Here is a 19608-nt window from a genome sequence, read left to right as displayed (position 1 = left end):
CAGCGGAGGGAGCCGTAAGGGCCCCGCCAGCGCCAGGTCCAGCCCCGCTATCAGGGCAGCTCGGACCGCCGCCGACGCAACAATGCAAGAGGTGGGGCTAACGCCAGCCAATCCGAAGGTCTCCAAGGTGACGGGCACTTTTCCATTGGCCGGCCTTTGCCCAATCGCCGCCCGGGAGGGCGTGAGCGAGGCGCGGGCGGGGGGGCGGGGCCAGGCTGGGTCTGGTCACGCCCCCTGAGCTGTGCCCCGTGCAGTGCCCCACGCCGAGTCCCACCCCTGCCCCGGCCACCGCAGCGTTGACCCGGGTGCGCCTCCCGGCTCTGCCGCGCCTGCGCAGACGGCTCCGTGCGGAGCCATGGGGCGGGAGCATGTGTCCTGGGCACGGGCCTGGGAGGTGCTGCAGCCGCGGGGAAGGGCGGTGCGGGACAAACCTGAACCTCGGCCTGGGGTTGTTTCGGGAGAGAACGCGGCTTCGGCCTTCCCAGGGCAGCAGGGATGGGGACTGAGCCAGCACGTGTCTGCTCCCCTCTGCCCTGCGGGCCGGTTCCGTGAGGACCAGGGGCAGGGAGGCGAGTTACTGTCTACCGCGGTGGGCAAAACCCTGCGGGTATCTAGCTCTGTCAAAGCCCCCCCCATCTCTAGTGCCTCAGACAAGCCAGGGTGGGTTTCCAGCGCAAGGGCTGAATCATAGAAAATGAAGGTGAAAGGGACCTCAGGAGATCACATCCAGTCCAACCCCCTGCTCAAAGCAGGACCAGCCCCACCTAGATCATCCCAGCCATAACATCCAGCTGGGCCTTCGCCCTCCAGCTTCCCTTCCTTGTGTCTTAGTCCAGTGCAGGAGCTGAGCAAGAGCGGGGCAGGGGAACAGTGGGAACTTTGACAAAAAACGCAGATACATCAAAGCCAACGTTTCTCGCAACAATGAACCACTTTCAAGACGGCTTTTTCTGCAGGTAAAGGCCTCCCTTTGCTCCAGGCTGGACTTTCAGGAAGGACAACCTACCCACTTACCAAATCCCCCACCACGGGGACTTGGTCCTTTGGTTTCTCACTCATTCATGGCACAGAAATGACACTTTCTTCCCTCATCCCCTGCAGCTCAGGCATCCACTGCACAGCATGGCTTGTTCCACTCCTGCTGGCATTGAGATTAAACCGAGATTAAACTCAGATGTGAGTTGTTGCCTGCAGTCAAAGGCTGGGATGTCAAACAGTAACCTTACAGTACACAATGGTATGGTATCCACTTTAATTAACAAACTGGAGGAATATGCAAAATGGCTAATGAGGAGCTAAACTGTCATCATCCACAGCCAGATCAATCTCCCTCGTCTAGCGGTAGCAGCCTGTACAACTCTTGAGACCAGGTTTAGCTGAGAAACTCAAAACAGTGACCGCTTAATATGGCTGCCCTCAAGTCAGGAGGTAGAATCTAACTTCAGTATTTGTGTAGATGGGTCACAAAACCCTCCCCCACTTCCTGCACCAATGCAAATGGTCAGAGTACTGTACTACTAGAAATCAATGTACTACAGGGCCCAGAAGGCCTACACGTACCTGGCATTGACTATTCTGACCTCGGGAACTGCAGAAGGCAGAGATTTTGGCATGAGCTGGGCCAACAGCATTTCCTTTTTCACTCCAGGCCTTGCATGGGGATGAAGATGGGACACAAGGTCACAATGGCATGTCACCTTCAAGCTCATATCACTTACTGCATTACCAGAGGAGCTTGACTTGTTCCATCCCTGCTTTAGCTTGGCTCCTGCCTTCGTGTTCTTGCACACGAAGTTCCTTAGCAAGTGGCGCTTGCTGTTGACTCCAAGAGGTGCTGCTGTGCTAAGTCCATCCATCCCCAGGTCTGGTTTCTGCACCTACCTGCACCTGGCTGAATGACAAGCTTTCCACCCATCTCTCAGATCAGTCCCAGATGCTGCAGCATGGACAGATACACCAGGATCTGGGGTCAGGTTTTGATTTTTATTGAAATACAAAAAGTGCAAACTGTGAAATACAAGATTGGTGCCAACAAGAAGAAAATAAACATGGATGTGAATTAGTCACAGTAAAAACCTCAGCCCCTGCACCTGATGAACATCAACAGAGAGGAGAAGGCAGGGAACACCAGCGAGGAAAAGCAAAGCTCCAAGTTATGCACGGGGGCCCCTACCCCTGAAAAAGCAAACGGGCCAATTTGGCCCTCAGAGGACTCTGAGGAGTCAAATAAGACATTGCCATGAGGCTTCCACCAGGCTGTACCAACACCTGCATCATCCAAAGGTTCCAGTTCCAGGACAGATGGGTGCCCATGAAGAAGCAGGTGCTCAGGAGCCACTTAGACGCCACTAAAATGGACAGGCAGGGGTACGGTTTGAGTGCCCACAGCAGGGTGCAGAGGGGAGTCAAAATGTTCCACCCCCACAAGGGCACTATGGCTAACAGCTAATTTGAAAGCCAAGCTAGGGAAGGGAGCTGGGCAGCTGTACCCACTAGGCTGACACAGTGAAGGAGACTAACAGTAATTCCAGCCCCACCAGCAACCAACCCCTTCAAACAAAATTCAAACAGCGCTGGTCCTCTGACCATTCTAGCTGCCTGTACTACTGCCCGGCTTCCTGCTCTAGCCTGGCATAGAGCATCCACGTCAGGAGGCTGTGACGACTATGAGGGGAATCACAGGATAGAGCTGGTTGGCAGACAGACTCAGTTATCCTCCTTCCACCCACTACAGAGTGCTGAAGGCTATGGTCAGGTCCCAGTCACAGCTCCACACACAAGCCACAAAAGTAATGCTGTTATGAAAGGCATCCAGGCAAATATATCGCAGAAGCAAAAGCAGCCATCACTGCCAGGCCTGCTCCAGGCCTCTTGGCAGCTCCAGCAAGGGGTGGGGCAAAGGAAGGAGGATATTTACATTGAGACTCTTCCAGGGCTTCGCAAGCACTTTCCCACCATGAGCAGTACCAGTCACCTGAACTTCCTCCAAGCTGCTCCTTTCCCCACACAGGGCTCTGACCCCAAGTTAGGCTTTATTCCCAAGCGGGGGTGGGGATAGGTTCCATGATTCTCCAGAAAATCCCATGAAATCAGTTTTAAAAGTAAGTTTCTATGAGGCCAACAAAACACCTGGCCCAAATACAGCCTATGCTTCCTAGCATTGAAAGCCAAGGGTCAGTGTGACCAGTTCTGCCCAGAGGCTAGAAGTCACTGCCCTCCCCAGGGAGCAGGGGCACAGCCTGCAGCCATGGCCTTGTGCCCCAGCATACAGACACTTCCTGTTCCAAGCTACTGGACTTAACATTTGTTTGTTCCCAAGAAGACTAGCTGGCTCAGACATTCAATTTAGCTGGCTTGGAGGATGCCAGAACCCAGCCTTGCTTCATTCTGAAATGGATGCAGTCTCATGGAATCTCCCATGAGAAAAGGGAAAGAGCAGCTGCACCCTGGGTTTCACAGGCACTCCCCTTCTCCCAAGATTTCCACCAAGACAGGCCTAACTGGATTCCAGGCTGCTGATCAGATAAGTGTAGAGCTGTACCTCTCCCACGTGCCTACCCTGACCTCAGTGGCAGTGAAGAGTGTCCCTCCAGCACTCCCAAGAGCTCACTATATGGTAAGACTACCTTCCACCTTGGATTTGGTGGAAGACGGGTCTACTAGGAGCTCCCGGTGACTCACCAAAGCTCATTTTTCAACTCCAGGCAGTTATTCACAGTAAAAGGCACTAAGGGCCCAGCCAAAGAGGAAGAATACAATCCTTACAAGAGCCAGGTCCATCTCCAGGCCTGGGCCCCACCTTAGCATGGGTCCTGCAGTCCCCTAGGACACTCGCCAGTGCCCTGCACAGGGACAGGACTGAACCAATTGATGCAGGGTCTATTCTCTGGTGTTGCATAAGAATTCTCAGCTCGCTGATCCCACCCTTTTTGGGGTTACCCCACATGCCACCCATAAGACAGGATAGTCAGAGCTAGCTCAGAGCGTCTGGGTGGTGTTCCTGCCTTGGCTGGTTCCCTGCCCTCAGGGCCTAGCAGAGAAGCCCCCTGTTTCTGCTGTTGATGCTCATCAGCAGTGTCTCACCTTTTTTGAAACCAGCCCTGGGATGGTTTCAAGGGCAGATTCAAATCCTGTTAAAAAGCTTCCATTTAGTATCCAAAACATGCTTATAAAAAGAGCTCTTATGTGGTCCAAGTATTTGCCCAGTGGCCTAGTGCGGTTGGGACTAGTGCTGGCACAGAAGGAGCGGGGCATTAGCCCAGAGATGGAGGCTGGAAGCTGGTGAGCTTCATTCCATCAAGGTGGCAGCCCATCTCCTGCAGGCCAAGGAGAGGGAGCTTTAGCTCCCTCTTAGGTTAGCATACAAGAAGCCAGCACTGGGGGCAATGACTGCAGTGTAGCTGCCTCAGGAGGGAATCTGGCCTACTCTGCTCCTGAACCTATCCAGCAGAGCCCAGTCCCTCCATCAGTGCCAAGGGTATAGGGAATGCAGAAAACCAAGAGTCCAGGCCACTGAGGAGAGGGGGCTAGGCCCCCTGCATGGCACAGGCTTCCTCTCACAGTTATGACACATGGGAGAGCTCAGCATCTGGGAAGGTTTCTGTAAATCCAGGCTTCTCACATGCTGGGATAAGGTTTGGCATCAGTGCCCAGGCCCTTCCCTCCAGGCCATGCTCTTAATTACATGCGTGCTGAAAGAAGCTCCCTCATACTGAAGAGAAAACACAGCCACAGCTAAAGGCCTAGGTCCCTTGCTGGCCAGTCCACAACTAACGTGCAGGTGTGTAAGTGTGGGTGGGTCAGTAGGAATAAGCATCCCTGTGCTGCAGCTATAGGGAAAAGGCAGTGTCCACTGTGGGATTTGGCAGTTTGGGGAGCTAACACCACCAGGGCACTTGTCCCCACATGATTCCAATGCTCACCTGATCAGAAAGAATTACCCACAGTCCAGATACCCCAAGAGTCAGATTCTCCTTCACTGGCCTGCTGCGCACCCAGAGCATAAGGTGGCACTTATCCTGTGGCAAGGGGTGCTGTTCTCACCACACCTACAGCACAAGGACTGCCTGTTCCCAATTACCTGCTGCAGGCACAGATGAGGAAAGACAACACAAACTCCAATCCTGAGAGGAAGGGCTGACAGCAAGAGACCTGCCCGAGGAAACTCCAGGAAAACCTCCAGGAAAACCCAGCCTGGCCCTGATGTAAGGAGGAAGAATGAACCAGGATTTTGGTGGGCTGCACAGAAGAGGATCTGCTGGGAGACCCAGGAGAGCAGAACAACACACAAGAAGAAGGAAGGAAAGAAAGGCATCTTACAGGGCAGCATGGCCAGTGATGAGCCCTGGAGGAGCTGTGCAGGATTGGGTTGTAGGACAGGACTCCAACACACAGGAACAGGGAGACCGGCTCCCCAACTCCACCTTGGGCAGCCAGTCATTTGCTTGCTCACTCACACACTCACTCCACCGTCTCCACAGCTCTCGCTCCACTCATCACCTGGAGCTCCAATGGCCCCTCTGTACTGAAGACTCTTGGTCACAGCTCCGCAACAAGGTAGGAAAGGAGGCGGGAAGGTGGGCACAGTGTGCTAGCGTGGGCTGGCCCAGGCTCAGGCCTCCACGTCCGGGAAGAGCTCCCTTTGGTGGTCCAGCAGAAACTTGGTGAAGGTGTTGATGGGATTGATGGCTTTGAGGGTGATGGCCACATCCTTGTCCCACAGGAGATTTGGGCCAAAAACCACTGCCAGGTTGGTGTTTGTCATCTTGTTCACATCACTGTTATCAGACACCTGTGTGGAAAGGAAGAAAGGAGACCCCAGTGACCTCCACAAAACAACAATGGCAGCACCATCGCAGCTGCTGTCCTATCCTTCAAGCCCCAGTAGAAGGGACATTTCCAATGCCTAGGTAAGGAAGACATGGGAGAAAGGAGGGCAGATTCCTGGTCCAGCCTTCACCTCCTCTCAGCTGGGCAGCACATGAGCATGAGGAGGGAGTTGGCAGCTGGGTCAACACACTGAGATAAGGGGAGGGGAGGATGTTAGAACTTTCCCTTTGGAGCTAGATGGAGTAGCTCACCTGCACCAGGAAGGCCGTCAGCAAATGGAGTACTTGGTAGTTCTCTTCAGGCAGTGTCTGAAGGATTTTGCGAACAGTGTCTACACGGTTTATCTCTTCCACATCTGAAAGGGAAACAGAAGGGACATAGGAATGAGAAAGATTCAGTCTCACACCATGCACTCCACTGGGAGGCCCAGTTCCCAGGGCCAATCCCACATAGGATACCCTGCTCTTCCAGGAGGCTCGCCCAGCATGAACCTCATCTAGGTGGCCTGGATTCTTCAGAATGGTATCACTGCCCAGGATGGCATCAGGAAACAGCTGTGTGCATGGCATGGTATGGATGACGTCCTTCCCCAGAGAGATCAGGATCCACTTGACTGTGCTCCACCTCCCATCCCCCCTCCCACTCCACTCACTCTGGAAGTTGACAACGTGGCTGTAGAGGTTGAAAGTGAGGAGAGGCTCTGGCAGCTCCCGCAGGAAGGTCTTGAGGATCACAGCAGGGAGGTGAACAGCCTCATACTGTTCGAAATGTACTGGCATCCCTGGGGACAGAGGAAGTGCAGGGGCCAGCTCAGAGCCCCAGGCCAGAACAGGAGCACCCTCTGCCAGGGACAGGGGAAGATGCACAACTCCATTCAGAGAGCAGGGCAGAAGGTTGAAGCTCAGAGCTGGAGCAGAAGAAACTTTGGGAGGAGTGTGGGGAAGAGAGATTGTTGGGAGCAGGACCTACCCCAGTGTCAGCATTGCTAATCCACAGGGCAGAAGGAACAACTCTACCCAGCACCACATCCCCCAAGGCACATCATGACAAAATAGGACCTGTTCCTGGGCCCAAGCATGTTCTCTGGCACAGCCCTGCCGGCCAAGGAAAGACATGGCTCCGGAGGGACCAGATAGGTAAAAGGAAACATTCATCTCCAGGAGCAGGGCTGGGAGAGTGTGTGCTTTGTATTGCTCGAGCACAACCCCTCCAGCAGCACTGGAGACAGAGAATGAAGCTTGATGAGAGCACTAGAAAGCAGCCAAGACTCAGGCTCACAGGTGAGAGTCATAGGAACGGAAGGGGCTGGGCACTTACCCATGTTGTATTTTTGTTGGACCTCTCTGACAACCTGCGTATTTGCTGATCTCCGGAAAACCCCTTCTGTGACCAAAGCTAGGGTGTGAGTGCAGAGGAAAAGGGAGAGCTCATACCAAGAACTGTCAAGATGGGAAGACTGAGGTTTGTAGGACATTAAACAGCCACCACCCCAGGCTAGGCAGGGCACCTCACCAGAGGTCTGCAATTCTTCCCATGCAGCCCCAGTACTATGCAGGGGTGGCAAAGAGTGACTACTTCTCCCAGGTGTGTCACATCTGTGCACACAACACTGCCTAACCCCAGGAACCACAGCCAGGGGGGCAAGGCAGAATCTCTCTGCAGGGCCTCCCCAGCCACATCTGGACTCTATGCTGTACTGCTGTCATTTCCCCTGTTCCACTAAGCTCCAAGGAAGCCATGAACGACTGGTGCCTCCCAAGACTGGAAGCGGGGGCACCATGGCGAGCAGCAGCCCCCAGCAGAAGCTGGCAGTGGCCAATCTCAGGGGGGGCACATGCCACCCCCCACCCCTCCCCCAGCATCACCTATGAAGGAAGCAGAGGACACCTGCACATGACTGGGAGGGGCTGACATTTTCCACTAGGCACTCACCATGCTCCTGAAGATGGGCAATGGTCTCCCTGACCACCCGTGGGACAGGGTCCTGATCAGGGCTCTTCTCCCGCAGGCTGGGGGGAGAGGAGGGATTTGTCAACTCTTGCATGTAATTCAGTTCTGTATTGCAGGAAGTACTGTGGATTTATACAACAAGTTCCTCCTTCCCCTGACTTCTGCTTGCCCCTGCCCGCCAAGGTAGCCAGTGCAGTCTAGCCTGCCTTGTACAAGGCAGTGCAGTGTAGCCTGCCTTGTAGCTTCGATACTCTGCCACTGATGTGTGGATTGAGGACTGCAGATGGCATCCAGGCAAAGGTGGAGGGCTTGGCTGCTAAGGCATGAGGGTTGCTAGCCAGGAAGCAATTGAAGAAGCCTCTGGGATGCAGAAAGGCAAAGAGGAATCTACTGACTGGCTGCCCTCCTGTGACAACAAATAAATGCCAAATGGCACAGCTAAGACAGTCTCTAATAAACCCAACATGTATGCTGAGGGCCAGATGAAGCCTTTAGTGGGCCCTATGCAAACAAACTCGTGGGCCCCAGGCTGGTCGAGATCCCCTTCTGCACCCTGGCACTGCTGTCCACAGGGAGTGGGGCTTGAAGCAGCTGCTAGGAAGCAGCCGCTGTGGTGGCGAGGCCAGTGGAGGTGAAGGGAAGGGGAGGTGGACAAGGTAATTTGCATCGTCGCACTGGAGGGAAGGACCGGGCCTCCCCTGCAGCTAAGCTTTGTGTATGCTACCACTAAGCATACCTCAGGGTTGATGCCCCTCTGCAAAGAATGGAGCAGTTCAGAATGTGAGCACAAGCAGATGGTACTGCATGGCTTGCACCAGGACTACATTCAGGTTTTGGCTGCAGCTAGAGAATCTGTTCCCAGCCCCTTCCCCAGGGAGCAGCTGGCCATGTGGGACTGCTGCCTTCTAGTTTGCAACTGCCAGCTCACATTAAAAGTTAAAAATACATTTGATAGTTTACTGGTACTGCCTTTGCTCTGCAGCAGCCACTGTAGCTTGTGACCTACAAAGGGAGGGGAAGCAGAAAAAGGGCGAGGGTGAATAGGAGGGCAGCTCTTTTTAAAATAGCTTCTTAGTTAAGAGGAGGAGAGGGAAGGGAGAGAAAAAGGGCCAGATCCTTGGTTTGCTCCAGCAAAACTGTCTAAATGCCACTTTAATTGGCCCCTTGGCAGTTCTTCCTGCTTACAGGAAATCTCGTGGAGCTACCATCATGGGTCTTGGTCCCCTGCAAGCAAAAAGGCAACACTGCATTTTGAAATGAACCGATATGGTGCAGGGTAGCCCTGTGTTGGTTCTAGGCATGGTAGCTTCCAGACCAGAAGCAGCTTAGCTATGCATAGTATAGCACTGACATAACTAGACTGCTCATGACATGGAGCCTTGCACTGAATAGACATACCCTTGGTGACTTGCAGAAAAAAATCCCTGTTCTAGTCTGCGCCAGGGCTCAGACACCACCCAGGATCCAGGGTCAAGAAAGGAGCATCTCTGAAAACAGCTGAGGTTCAGCAACAAGTTCAGAGACAGAGGCATTTTCCAGCTGTCCAACTTTGTTCTATACAGGCCCTGGCATAAGCCAGCCCAACAGCCAAAGCAACACAACTCCCAGATACTCACTGCTGGAGGGAGACTCCAAACTGCTGGTTCGGCAGGGGTGGGCGTGGAGGAGTTGGTTTCTGGGGCACTTGAGAAGGTTTCTGTTGTGATTTCAGGTATTCGTCATACCTGCAACAGAACAAAGATGGGTAGGGAGCCAGCCCAGCTTGCAGGGAGCACAACCGCCCAGAGCCTGCTGCCCAACATCTACCCTCACATCCTGCTGACCCACTACAAGCTGTTTTAGATAGCCCCAGCTATAACACCTGCTGATCCCCTACAAAGAGACAAGGGCAAACAGCTCCAGAGTGCTGAGGCAGCAAGTGAACACACACAGCTGCCAGCAAAGAGGGTGGATAGGAAACACAGACCAGGCAAGCAACTATGCAGCACTTTTGGATGGTGCTTGAATGCATCAGGGTAAAAGGGACTTTGAGAGGTCACAGGGGAAAAGTGAAGCAAGAAAATCTGATTGAGCAGCTAAGCAGATAAGCAGCAGAGAGATTAGAGGGGGGAGGAGGAAGAAAGAAGAAAGAGAAATGCAGTACTGGAGAAAGAACTCAGGGCCAAGGCTACCAGCCTGAGATGAGACAAGGGTAGGAACAGCAAGGGAGAACAGTTGGAGGGTGTCTGACTCTGCAACCAGACAACAGGGCCGCAAACAAGGAAAGGGATCTGAAAGACCATTGTGTCCAAGGCACCATGGTGCTGCTACTTTAGACCCTTCCCCCTCTAGTTACAAAACAAGCCCGCTCCTCCCCATGAGTTCAGTCCCCCTTGGCTTTGCTTTCCTCCTTAGCTCTTCTCTTCTGCCTCTGTGAAGGGGACTCCTCTCACAGAGCCAGAGGCGAACAGGCAGGCAGTGCTCTCACTTTAGCACCTGGCTTGGGATTCCCAGCTGCTCCACTTTCACATACTCCTCCAGCTCACTCAGGAAGTTCACATAGAAAATTTTCCGCCCAAACTTAAAGCTGCAAAACAGAAGGAAAGAAAGTACATGAAGGATCACCAAGGCCAGAACTCAGAATTGGATGGGGAAACCGCAGGAGGTCTGCAGGGCAGAGGACACATGTATCACTAGTGCTGGACTGGATGGGTTCAGCAATAGGAATACCACATCCTGCAGTCCTCACTCTCTACTCAACCACATGTACGTGACTGAGATTTCATGACCTCTCACGGTCTGGCACAAAACCTAGCAGAGCTGGGCTGAATATAGCACTGGACTTTCCCTCCTGAGGCTCTGGAGCAGGCTGAAGGCAGCCCCTTTTTTCAGATGCTACACAGAGAGGGTGGGGATTTCCATCAATGAAAGGGGAAGGGAGCTCCATTCCTTCCCCTCCTGTCTCAAAGCCACAGATGGAATGCGTGGTTGTTATAAGGGTCCAGGTCCAGAGCTTTCTAGGTATGCAGAGTAGTTCTTGCTGGGCTGAGATCTCGCCAGACTGAGATCTTGCCTAGCTCAGAAACAAGAGGTGGCATGTCCCCTGGGGGGTGAATGCAGCAGGAGATAGCTAGGAGCTATCATGATCTGCTAAGGAACAGTACACTTTACCACTGTGGAGCTGGGAGTCTGCTCCCCTGCTTCCTACCTGATCAAGGGCTTGAAGAGAATCAGCAGCGTCTTGATGAACATAGTTGGGTGCACAATGTATAGCGCTTTGATGTTCTTCTTGTATCTGTCAAGGGAAGCTGAGTGAGAAGCAGCTGGCATCTGGCGAGACCATGGTAGCCAAGTCCCTCTCTCCATACCCTTATGTATTGTGGGGCAGGGTTAATTTGGAAGGGGCACAAGGTTCTGGGCCCCCACTCTCCCCACATTTCCAAATACTGGCCCAGCCACATGCAGGAGTTGGTACAACTGTCCAGATGACACAGTAGCTCACTCACTCTCAGGGCACCTCCCCAGCGAAGTCCTGGAGTGGCTCAGAAGAGGGGGTAGAGGTGCTGGTGGTCAGGTAATAGGAAATACAGGAAAAACAGGGACCCAAAAGACTGGGCTTGAAGAACAAATTGTGAGAGGATCCTTCACACCCAATTCTCCTGTTCTAAAACTCTAGTGTCGAAGCCTTCGCCAAATATCAAGTCATTTCCACCGCCTCTCAGGAAGCAGGAATAGGGTGGCTGGGGAGATCACGATCCCCATGCTACAGAAGGGGAAAGGACTCACCAGGCACACACAGGAAACCAGATAGTAGAAGAGAACTCAGGTGTTTCAGCCCACTGGTCACACCTACTCACTTGCGGTCAAATTCCCGGTAGGCATCCCGCAGCCAGCTCAGGGATGGCTTGTTCTCACTAGTCAGCCCATGATGCAGATACACCAGCGTGTAATCGCTCTCCACATACTGGTCCAGTGTGAATTTCAGGTACCTGGAGGTAGACAGGAACTTCTTAGCTCCCAGTACACTGGCATACAAATACCCTTGCTCCCTAAGGCCTCTGTCTGTTATTTAGCATAAGAGAAAGTTTACTGGGTAGCAAAACTGGAGACAAGCAGTGTGCAGGGGTAACTTCACCTGTGCCAGGCTGGAGATTATAAGAAAGCACACATGCCTAGCTGAAACAACAGATGCTTGTAGATATGGCTTCTACAGACCAGCACTCAGGAACTACCTTGGACTTGGGCCACAGCTGAAGCACTGTATTCTCAAGACAGTACTCACCCCAGCAGTTTGGTGTGATCAAGCTGATGGCTGGGAGGCATCCGGCAGGCACTGACCACAATGACCTTCCTTCCAAAATTGTCATCACCTGGAGATGAAATGCCAGATGTCACAGGGAGACTGTGGGGCAAAGCCATGGACCCAGAAGCATGTGTGTAATGGAGCAAGGAGCCTCTCCACAACATGGCAGAAGCTTGGGATATCTCAGTAGCCAGAGCTAGGTTGATCCCTATGTTAGCAGAGCCCCGGCAGAGCTCCTGAACAGGGGAAGCCTGGATCAGACTGCACCCAGGGCCTGAATGGCAAGTAGCATGGGCAGTGAACAGAGTGCACATCACAGCCCAGCAAGGAAGGACAGGGTGTCCAGCCAGGATGTCCCAGGACATGCAACAACTTTCCCGTAAGGGAACAAAATTGAAACAGATTATACAGAGCTAGACACATGCAGCAATGAGGCTGCGGGCGAATAACTTTTGATGCTACTCCCAAAAACGCATCCCAGGCACAGGGGAAATCTCCCCCCTCACAGACACAAGAGTTGGCCCTGTCTGTTCCAGAGTATGGACCCAGGCTATGTGCTTCTCTCTGGAATATTCATTCTGGCTTCCCCTGGAGTTTGCTCCTGCACACAGAGAAATCACACCCTGGAAACCAACAAATGCACAAGAACAGGTTGGCCCTGGATGTGATGGAGCAGCACAGACTCAGAGATGACAGACAGGCTCCACCACACAGCCCTGCCCGTTCTCTCTCAGAGTTTACTGTAGAGAAATAGGAATTAGAGCTGCAGCTCCTCCCTTGCTCTACAGAGCAAGATTGTTTACTTCCTGCCCTCCCCACCCACCATGACAATGCTTTGCCACCTTGAAGTACTCCCCCAAGATCACCTAACAAAAAACCCACGGAATTTGGGAGCAGCCAACCTTAGCTAGCCTGAAGCCCCACGAAGAACATCCACCACGCAAGAGCCAAGTGACTTCACCCCACAGAGAGGGTCCCTGACCTTTCCTGGAGTCTCACTGACAACAAGGCAAGGTCTCCCCAGTGCATTTCCTATAATACCAGTGGACTTCTACTAACAGATGATTTGGCCCTGTGTGTGAAGCCCTAGCAGGGAGAGGTGGGAAAGTTCAAGTGAGGAGGTGAAAAAAACAAAGTTCTTTCTCCTTTGTGCCAGTTCATTAAGCCAGGAGATGCACAGAGCTTTAGAGAGGGCACAGTTCCCATATGCACAGACAGACAGGCATGCCACATACATCCAGTGCCATCTAGATGGTATGTTTTCAAACTCCAAGGTAGGGCAGGAACAGTTTCCTTAGGAGCTGTGACCCGCCAGCAGCAGAAGAGAACAAAACGTGCATTGAGAGCTACATTTTCCCACCGAGATGCAGGTTGGCCCTGCCCAGCAAGAGAGGGGGCAAGCCACAGTGCATTTAAAACACAGCCAGCATGCTTCCAGATGACATCAAAAACACCAAGCAGCAGTTGCTACATCTTCCATCGCCAGCCTGCAGAGCTCCAGCCCAGAAGCGCCATGTATGATACTGCTTAGGCCCCACACTGCTTAGGCTCTCAACCAAGACATTGCCAGGCATGTTGTTACCTCCCATACCCTAGCAGGGCTCCTGAACCCCAGTTCTTCCTGTATTACAAACTGAAGCCCAGCAATTAAAGCTTGAATTAAAACAAAGCAAACAAGCTATTAATATCTGGAGTCTGTAGAAATGAAAGCCACTTGTGCTGGGACACCCACTGGGCCCCATGTGTGAGAGCTGCAGCCACAACATCTAGGCAATCTTACAGCCCAGACAAAGTTCTTTGGGTAGATGGAATATCTTTTATTAGACCAACTAAACAGTTGGAAAAAATTGTTCTTTGCAAGCTTTCGGGCACAGACGCTTTACTGCCTGAAGAAGAGTGTTTGTGCCCAAAAGCTTACGAAGAACAATTTTTCCAACTATTTAGTTGGTCTAATAAAAGATATCACATCTACCCAAAGAATTTTGTCTGCCTATGCACTTACCAACATGGCTACAACCAACAACTCTTACAGCCCAGAGTCACCAACCCACCCACAGTCCCAGCTGTGAGAGCTGGCACTCTCTTATTTTCCCTTTCCATTGATATTTTATTGCAACTCAGACAACACAAGAGATGGAATCCACCAATATACAGAAGCTGGTCCCTATGCAAAATGTTAGGGACACAACTGAGGCAGCAGGGGCAGCACTGGGTACAGGCCATAAAGGAGTGATTGACCGTCACATGACACAGACATGCGGAGGAAGAGGGCATTTGGGGAGGACAAGGTACCCGAAAGATGCACAAGACCAGGACAGGGTGATGAAATGACCATCTGAACAACTGTACACAGCCACAGCCAGGCCACAAGACCAACATCAAACAGCTTATCCCATGGTAGCCCAGACTCCGCCCAGCCAAGAAGTTTCCAGGCAGCTGGCCATGAGCTCAAGAGCTATAGCAATAGAGTTGTTTACAGCTGCCCTTGTCTTTAAAGTGGAGGTATATCCTGAAAAGTCATGGTCCTGTGGATAAGGCACTATCAGAGCTTTCTTATGTGGCCTTAGATAGGTAATTTATTCACTCCATGCCAAGAGTTGAGAAGAGAAATCCATGGACATGCGTGATGCACTCCCATATTGTGATGATGGCGGAAACATAAGAACAACAACAGAAAGACTGGAGGTGCCAGCAAATAATGTCACAGGCACAGCGTACTCGTTAGAGGTGTACTCTGTGAGACCACATACTCATATGCAAAGGGGACAGTTGGGCACCATCCCCATACAGACCAGCAGCTGTGTTTCACCAAACTCAGCCTGTGTGACAGAGCTAAGCTCAAGCATGGCAAAGTGGGCCTTTGCTGTAAGAATGCACAAGCTCTCCCCCAAGGTCCTTAAATTGATTTCCAAACCTGATAAATCACAATTCATGAACCAAACAAAGCACATGGTCCTTCAAGCCCAGATCCGTATGCCCAATAGGTGTCACTGGAACAACATCAGAATCAGTGGCTAGAGCCAGAAGGCACCAAATGAACCCTCAAATGGTACAGGGCTCTGGTGAGTGGCCTGGACTGCAGACAATCCAGGACCAACGTATGGACACTATGTCAGCCTCAGAGAGGACAGCATCTCCTCTTAGATATTTTTCAGATAGGCAAACAGAAAAGGATCTTGAGTCCCACAGAGAGGGATGGCTAGGTTTGCCTTCCAAATTAGAAAGCAAGTAATGCAAGGAAAAGTGATCCTTCTCACTTTGAAAGCTATGCTGGAAACCTGTCTGCCAATGCCCAGCCTCTCTAACTTCGCTCTGTGAACTCAGTGAGTTAACAAAAAACCATTCAAAACAAAGCATTTCCAGCTCCCCTGCCATTTGCCATCTCAGATCAGACTGGACCTCTCAGCACACGCAAACCTGGCTCCCAAGCATTCAGGAAAGGCTTCGACAGTCAGCGGTTCCAACAAGTAACTACAGCAGATTCTACAAGCTCTTAACTATCTGAAGAGACTGGTTCCAGGTGATTTCTGTGCCTTGGAAAGAACAGACCCTGATGTCTGAGCTCTGCCAGATAGCCCATGTCTCATACTGTTTGCCTTCCCAATTGCAATATTAATCTCGTGTCTCAGTCTCTACAGTTGAGCCACTTATCTGCAGTTGAAGTAGTTAGTACTGCTGCCACCAACAACCATGGACCTTGAACTAATGACTCAGCTCTTACTTCCCCCAAACAAGGAACATTCAAAAACAGTTCAAACTAACAATAAGTCATTACACAGCACCTGATATCCTAGAGCTCAAACTGCACACGTGTCAATGGGCAGATGCACACAATGAATCACTTGATCCAACACCAGAGTGCACCTACCTCTACCAGCTCTAACATAAACACCAATACTGTGTAGCATAAAAAAGATAAGCAACTGAAACTGCAGCATCAATTGAAGGAGACAGAATGCAGCTAGTTCAAGTTTTCGAACTGCACCTACAGTTAACATACTGACTCTTCTGAGAAAGTGACACTATTCAAAGCCTGCAAGGTCAGGAACTCAGGTTACTTTCCCTCACTCAAAAGGCAATAATTTAATTAGCACAGCACTTTCGAACAGGCCAAGGCAGTGCCAAACCACCACCACGTCCCTGGCTTTTTCCTCACAGTTTGCCATTAGAGTATTGACCAGGCAGATGGCATGACATGGCCGTGTAAGAACACAAAGTATATCAGATCTATAATATCATCCTGCTAAAGGCCATTTTGTACTAAATGGGCCTATAAAGCAATTAAGGAAAACATTAATTTAACTATCTTCAAAGCTTCTTAAGCATTCCAGATGTGCCTTTCTGATACCACCACCCAGGCTTTGTGCCATGACTTAAATTTACTGTACAGTTTAGCCTGTTGACCAGAATACCGTCCAGGGACACTGATCATTCCCAATCTCACAATCAGCAAGGTGTCTAGTTTCCACGCAAATCTGAAGTGGAAACACCACAGATACCAGTAAAATGTGCTTAGACGAGATCTGCCACCACAGCCACAATGCTATAAGATACAGCAGAGTTGCAGGATTCAAGGACAGGCAGAGTCAAAGATGTGCCATTGGACGCTAAAAAAAATTCACAGAGTTCAGGTCCCAGAATGCAAGACTGTCTGATCAATTTGGAGCTCTGCATACTGGGAGCTTTACTGCAGCTGAAGACTGTTGCAACATGCTCTATCTAATGCAATTCCAGGCTCCCAGAAGGCTGTCAATACAGCTGGGCAGGAGTAAGATGCCACTGCTGCATTTGCATCATTTTGATGGTGATATGGGTTTGACATTTCAGGCCATCGTAGAAAGCAAGTCCTCCAGTTCGACAGCAAGGTTACAAGGTCCATCCACACCCACTGTCCCTCCACACAGATGTTCCAAGATATTGAACAGTACTAGAATGACAGCCAAAAGCATATCAAGAGCTCAGTGCCTGCTTTTTCCCAGGGCATGAGTGATCATCATGAGGAGGTGCCTTGGTAGATTAAGAGCTGGCAAGATGCAGTGGAAGGTTACATTAGGAACCTGCCAATTCCACCTAAATTATTCTAGAATGGAAGGCACCATTGCAATTATTTAATTAATCAGTAATTGCATTTATAAATGGATGCAAAATGTTATATGGGGGACAGAGAAGAGACTGGGAGATGAGAGGAATATGCCAAGAATGAGACAGGCTCCAGAGGGGGGAGAAGGCAGTGAGAAATCCTTGTCAAGAAAGAAAGGAGCAAGGGTAGCCATAAGAAACTACAGTATTTGTCAGCAGCTGCAGAACCTGAGCAAAGCAGCTCTGCTTGTAGAGAGTTCCCAGATTGGTGGAAAGAGTTCCCAACACCAGAACAGCACTACATCTATGCTGATAAATGGCACTAACAGGCAAACTCTTGAGGGTCAGTGTTGGACTCCCAAGAGTATTAATGAAAAGGATTGCATTGCTCAGCAAGCACACAGAGCATCTAACAAGCTTCAGGCTCACAGGGGGAACAAGCAATCAGCAGCCAATTGCAGAAGGCATTGCGCCCAGATGATTTTACAGTAGGGGATAACCAGTATAGTAGCTGCATAGCAGGTAAATTTCCTGCCTGGGTCAGCAGTGGATGGAAGTAGTCTTGATGCAGATGCATTCAGCACACACCGCAACAAATCAAGCTGGGTTCAAGTCAGTGAACCCAAAGAAAGGACTGCTACCCAAGAGAAAGAAAACTAGTTACACCAAAGCCTGAGAGGCCAGAGTGCCCAAAGGGAAGATGGCAAGCCAAACTTGGCCCAGATAGCTCTGCCATATCTAGCACAGTGGTGCACCTTACAAAGAAGACAGTCCTGCTGAGTGCTACTCCACATTAAAGAGGAAGCTGCAATCTATTTGCTTTAATACACATTATGTATGGCCTTCAGACACCTGGAAAACTACAAGTGCAGCCCTAGGCTGGGCAAAGTTTGGGCTCCCCTGAGATAACCCAGCTCCAGGCCACAGTCAAGCTAAAGGAATACCATGACCCAGAGCATTAAGTGTCAGTGCCATGTGAATCAGTCACTCTACCTACCTGGCTGGGCCTCATCAAGTGCACCCTGTCCTGGAGGAACAGAAAGAAAGTTATAACAAGCCACATCTCAAGCCCCTTTACAAATTGCAAGGACTGAATTCCGGAATTTGGATAGAATCACGCACGTGTGCACACGCAAAGTTTAGCTGCTCTGCTGAGGAGATTGGGCCTCTAGAACTCACCCTTCCACCACGCTCACTCTTCTACCACACTCCTAGCAGAAGAAATGTTGTCTAGTGGTTAAAGGAGATGAATTGGGAGTCACAGCTCCTGGCTCTTTCCGGGCTTAGTTTATAAACTCCATCATGTTACTTCCCCTCTGTGTCCCAGCTTGCCCATATATAAAACTTAAGGCAGCAGCAAAGTGAAGCTTGTCCTAATGAAATAGTGTCAGAGGTGGACACAGGACTGTGCCTCGCAGCATGAATACCACAACAAGCGAGTCAGGCAGCCTTACAGAAAGTCAGATTTTCACCAGTAAAGCAGAAGTTTGGGATAATTTGTCAGGTACTTCCATAACTTTTTGCGACCTCTTAACATTACCACCTGTCAGCAAAACAAAGGAACCCCTAGGCTCCATTCACATTTCTCTTGTACATATTCACTCACAGCTTTAACATGGATACTAAACCAGCTTCAGGGCACTGGCCAGAGCAGAACTATTTCTAGAAGCCCTCTACCTCCTCCACTTCACATGCTAAAGTCATGTCAAGCTTGCAGCAGGGGGCTGGGCCTACCTTGACAGGTCTCAAAAGCCAATTTGGCGGCAGCAGATCCTCACTTTGTAGTGTTTATATCCCTAAGAAGCACCACTATGGCACAAGTGCAATACTCAGACACACTCGAGCAAACACGCCCAAGTGCAAAGGGGAAGCAGGGACTTCCCACACAAACAACAGCAATGAAAATACAATGCCACTCTTATGTGGGGAAGGCAGTTCAGGGGCTTGGCTGAGCACAGCAGTCAGCACAACACCCTATAACATCCAGGTCCAATACAAGTTCTGCCAAGAGACTTCCTACCTCTGCTCAGTGCTTGTGTTAGTTCCCCCACCTCTAAATAGCAGCTACAGATGCTCTGAGATGGATTGAGAAGTTGGAGGGATTCAGCTTCATCCTCACATCAGCCAGTGGAGTGCAACAAAAATAACTTCCAGCAGTACCCAAACTGAGCCCTCCACCTGCCTACAGAAGCATGTGGACAAATAACTGGACTTCCTCACTGTGTCACAAGTTGTGCTTCATGCCATATGTATGGCCAGTTAGTGTTTAAAATCTACTGTTTCTCACCAAAAACAAGCCTTGTGAGCCAGGGGCTGGGATTCGACCTTCAGGTAATGGTTACACTGATGACAGGAAGGAAGACAGCAGCTGCCTGTTCCCCAGGCCTTTACCACACCATCTTCCACCATTCCCAGCATATTATCCACAGGAGGTCACATGCTAGGGTCTAATGTTTCCCATGCCAGCT

At 50.9% G+C, this 19608-nt stretch overlaps 1 protein-coding gene across 3 annotated transcripts in view; it reads right to left on the bottom strand.

Annotated features, from left to right (window-relative positions):
* Positions 1-1969: 1969 nt before the first annotated feature.
* Positions 1970-19608, bottom strand: part of ARHGAP1 (Rho GTPase activating protein 1) — a 28683-nt gene continuing 11044 nt past the window's right edge. For all 3 annotated transcript variants that reach the window (XM_006026911.3, XM_025207957.1, XM_014521447.2), the window contains exons 4-13: positions 12041-12128; positions 11616-11747; positions 10967-11053; positions 10247-10345; positions 9396-9503; positions 7762-7838; positions 7147-7224; positions 6482-6610; positions 6081-6184; positions 1970-5791 (exon numbers count right to left, since the gene is read on the bottom strand). In XM_006026911.3, the coding sequence (XP_006026973.1) occupies positions 5612-5791; positions 6081-6184; positions 6482-6610; positions 7147-7224; positions 7762-7838; positions 9396-9503; positions 10247-10345; positions 10967-11053; positions 11616-11747; positions 12041-12128 (1082 nt within the window). In that variant the 3' untranslated portion in view covers positions 1970-5611. The remainder of the gene's footprint in view (positions 5792-6080; positions 6185-6481; positions 6611-7146; positions 7225-7761; positions 7839-9395; positions 9504-10246; positions 10346-10966; positions 11054-11615; positions 11748-12040; positions 12129-19608) is intronic.

This window comes from Alligator sinensis, unplaced genomic scaffold (genome assembly GCF_000455745.1).
Source record: "Alligator sinensis unplaced genomic scaffold, ASM45574v1 scaffold592_1, whole genome shotgun sequence".
Lineage (NCBI taxonomy): Eukaryota > Metazoa > Chordata > Crocodylia > Alligatoridae > Alligator > Alligator sinensis.
Note: the sequence above shows the minus strand (reverse complement) of the source record. Positions and strands in the feature narration are given on the sequence as shown.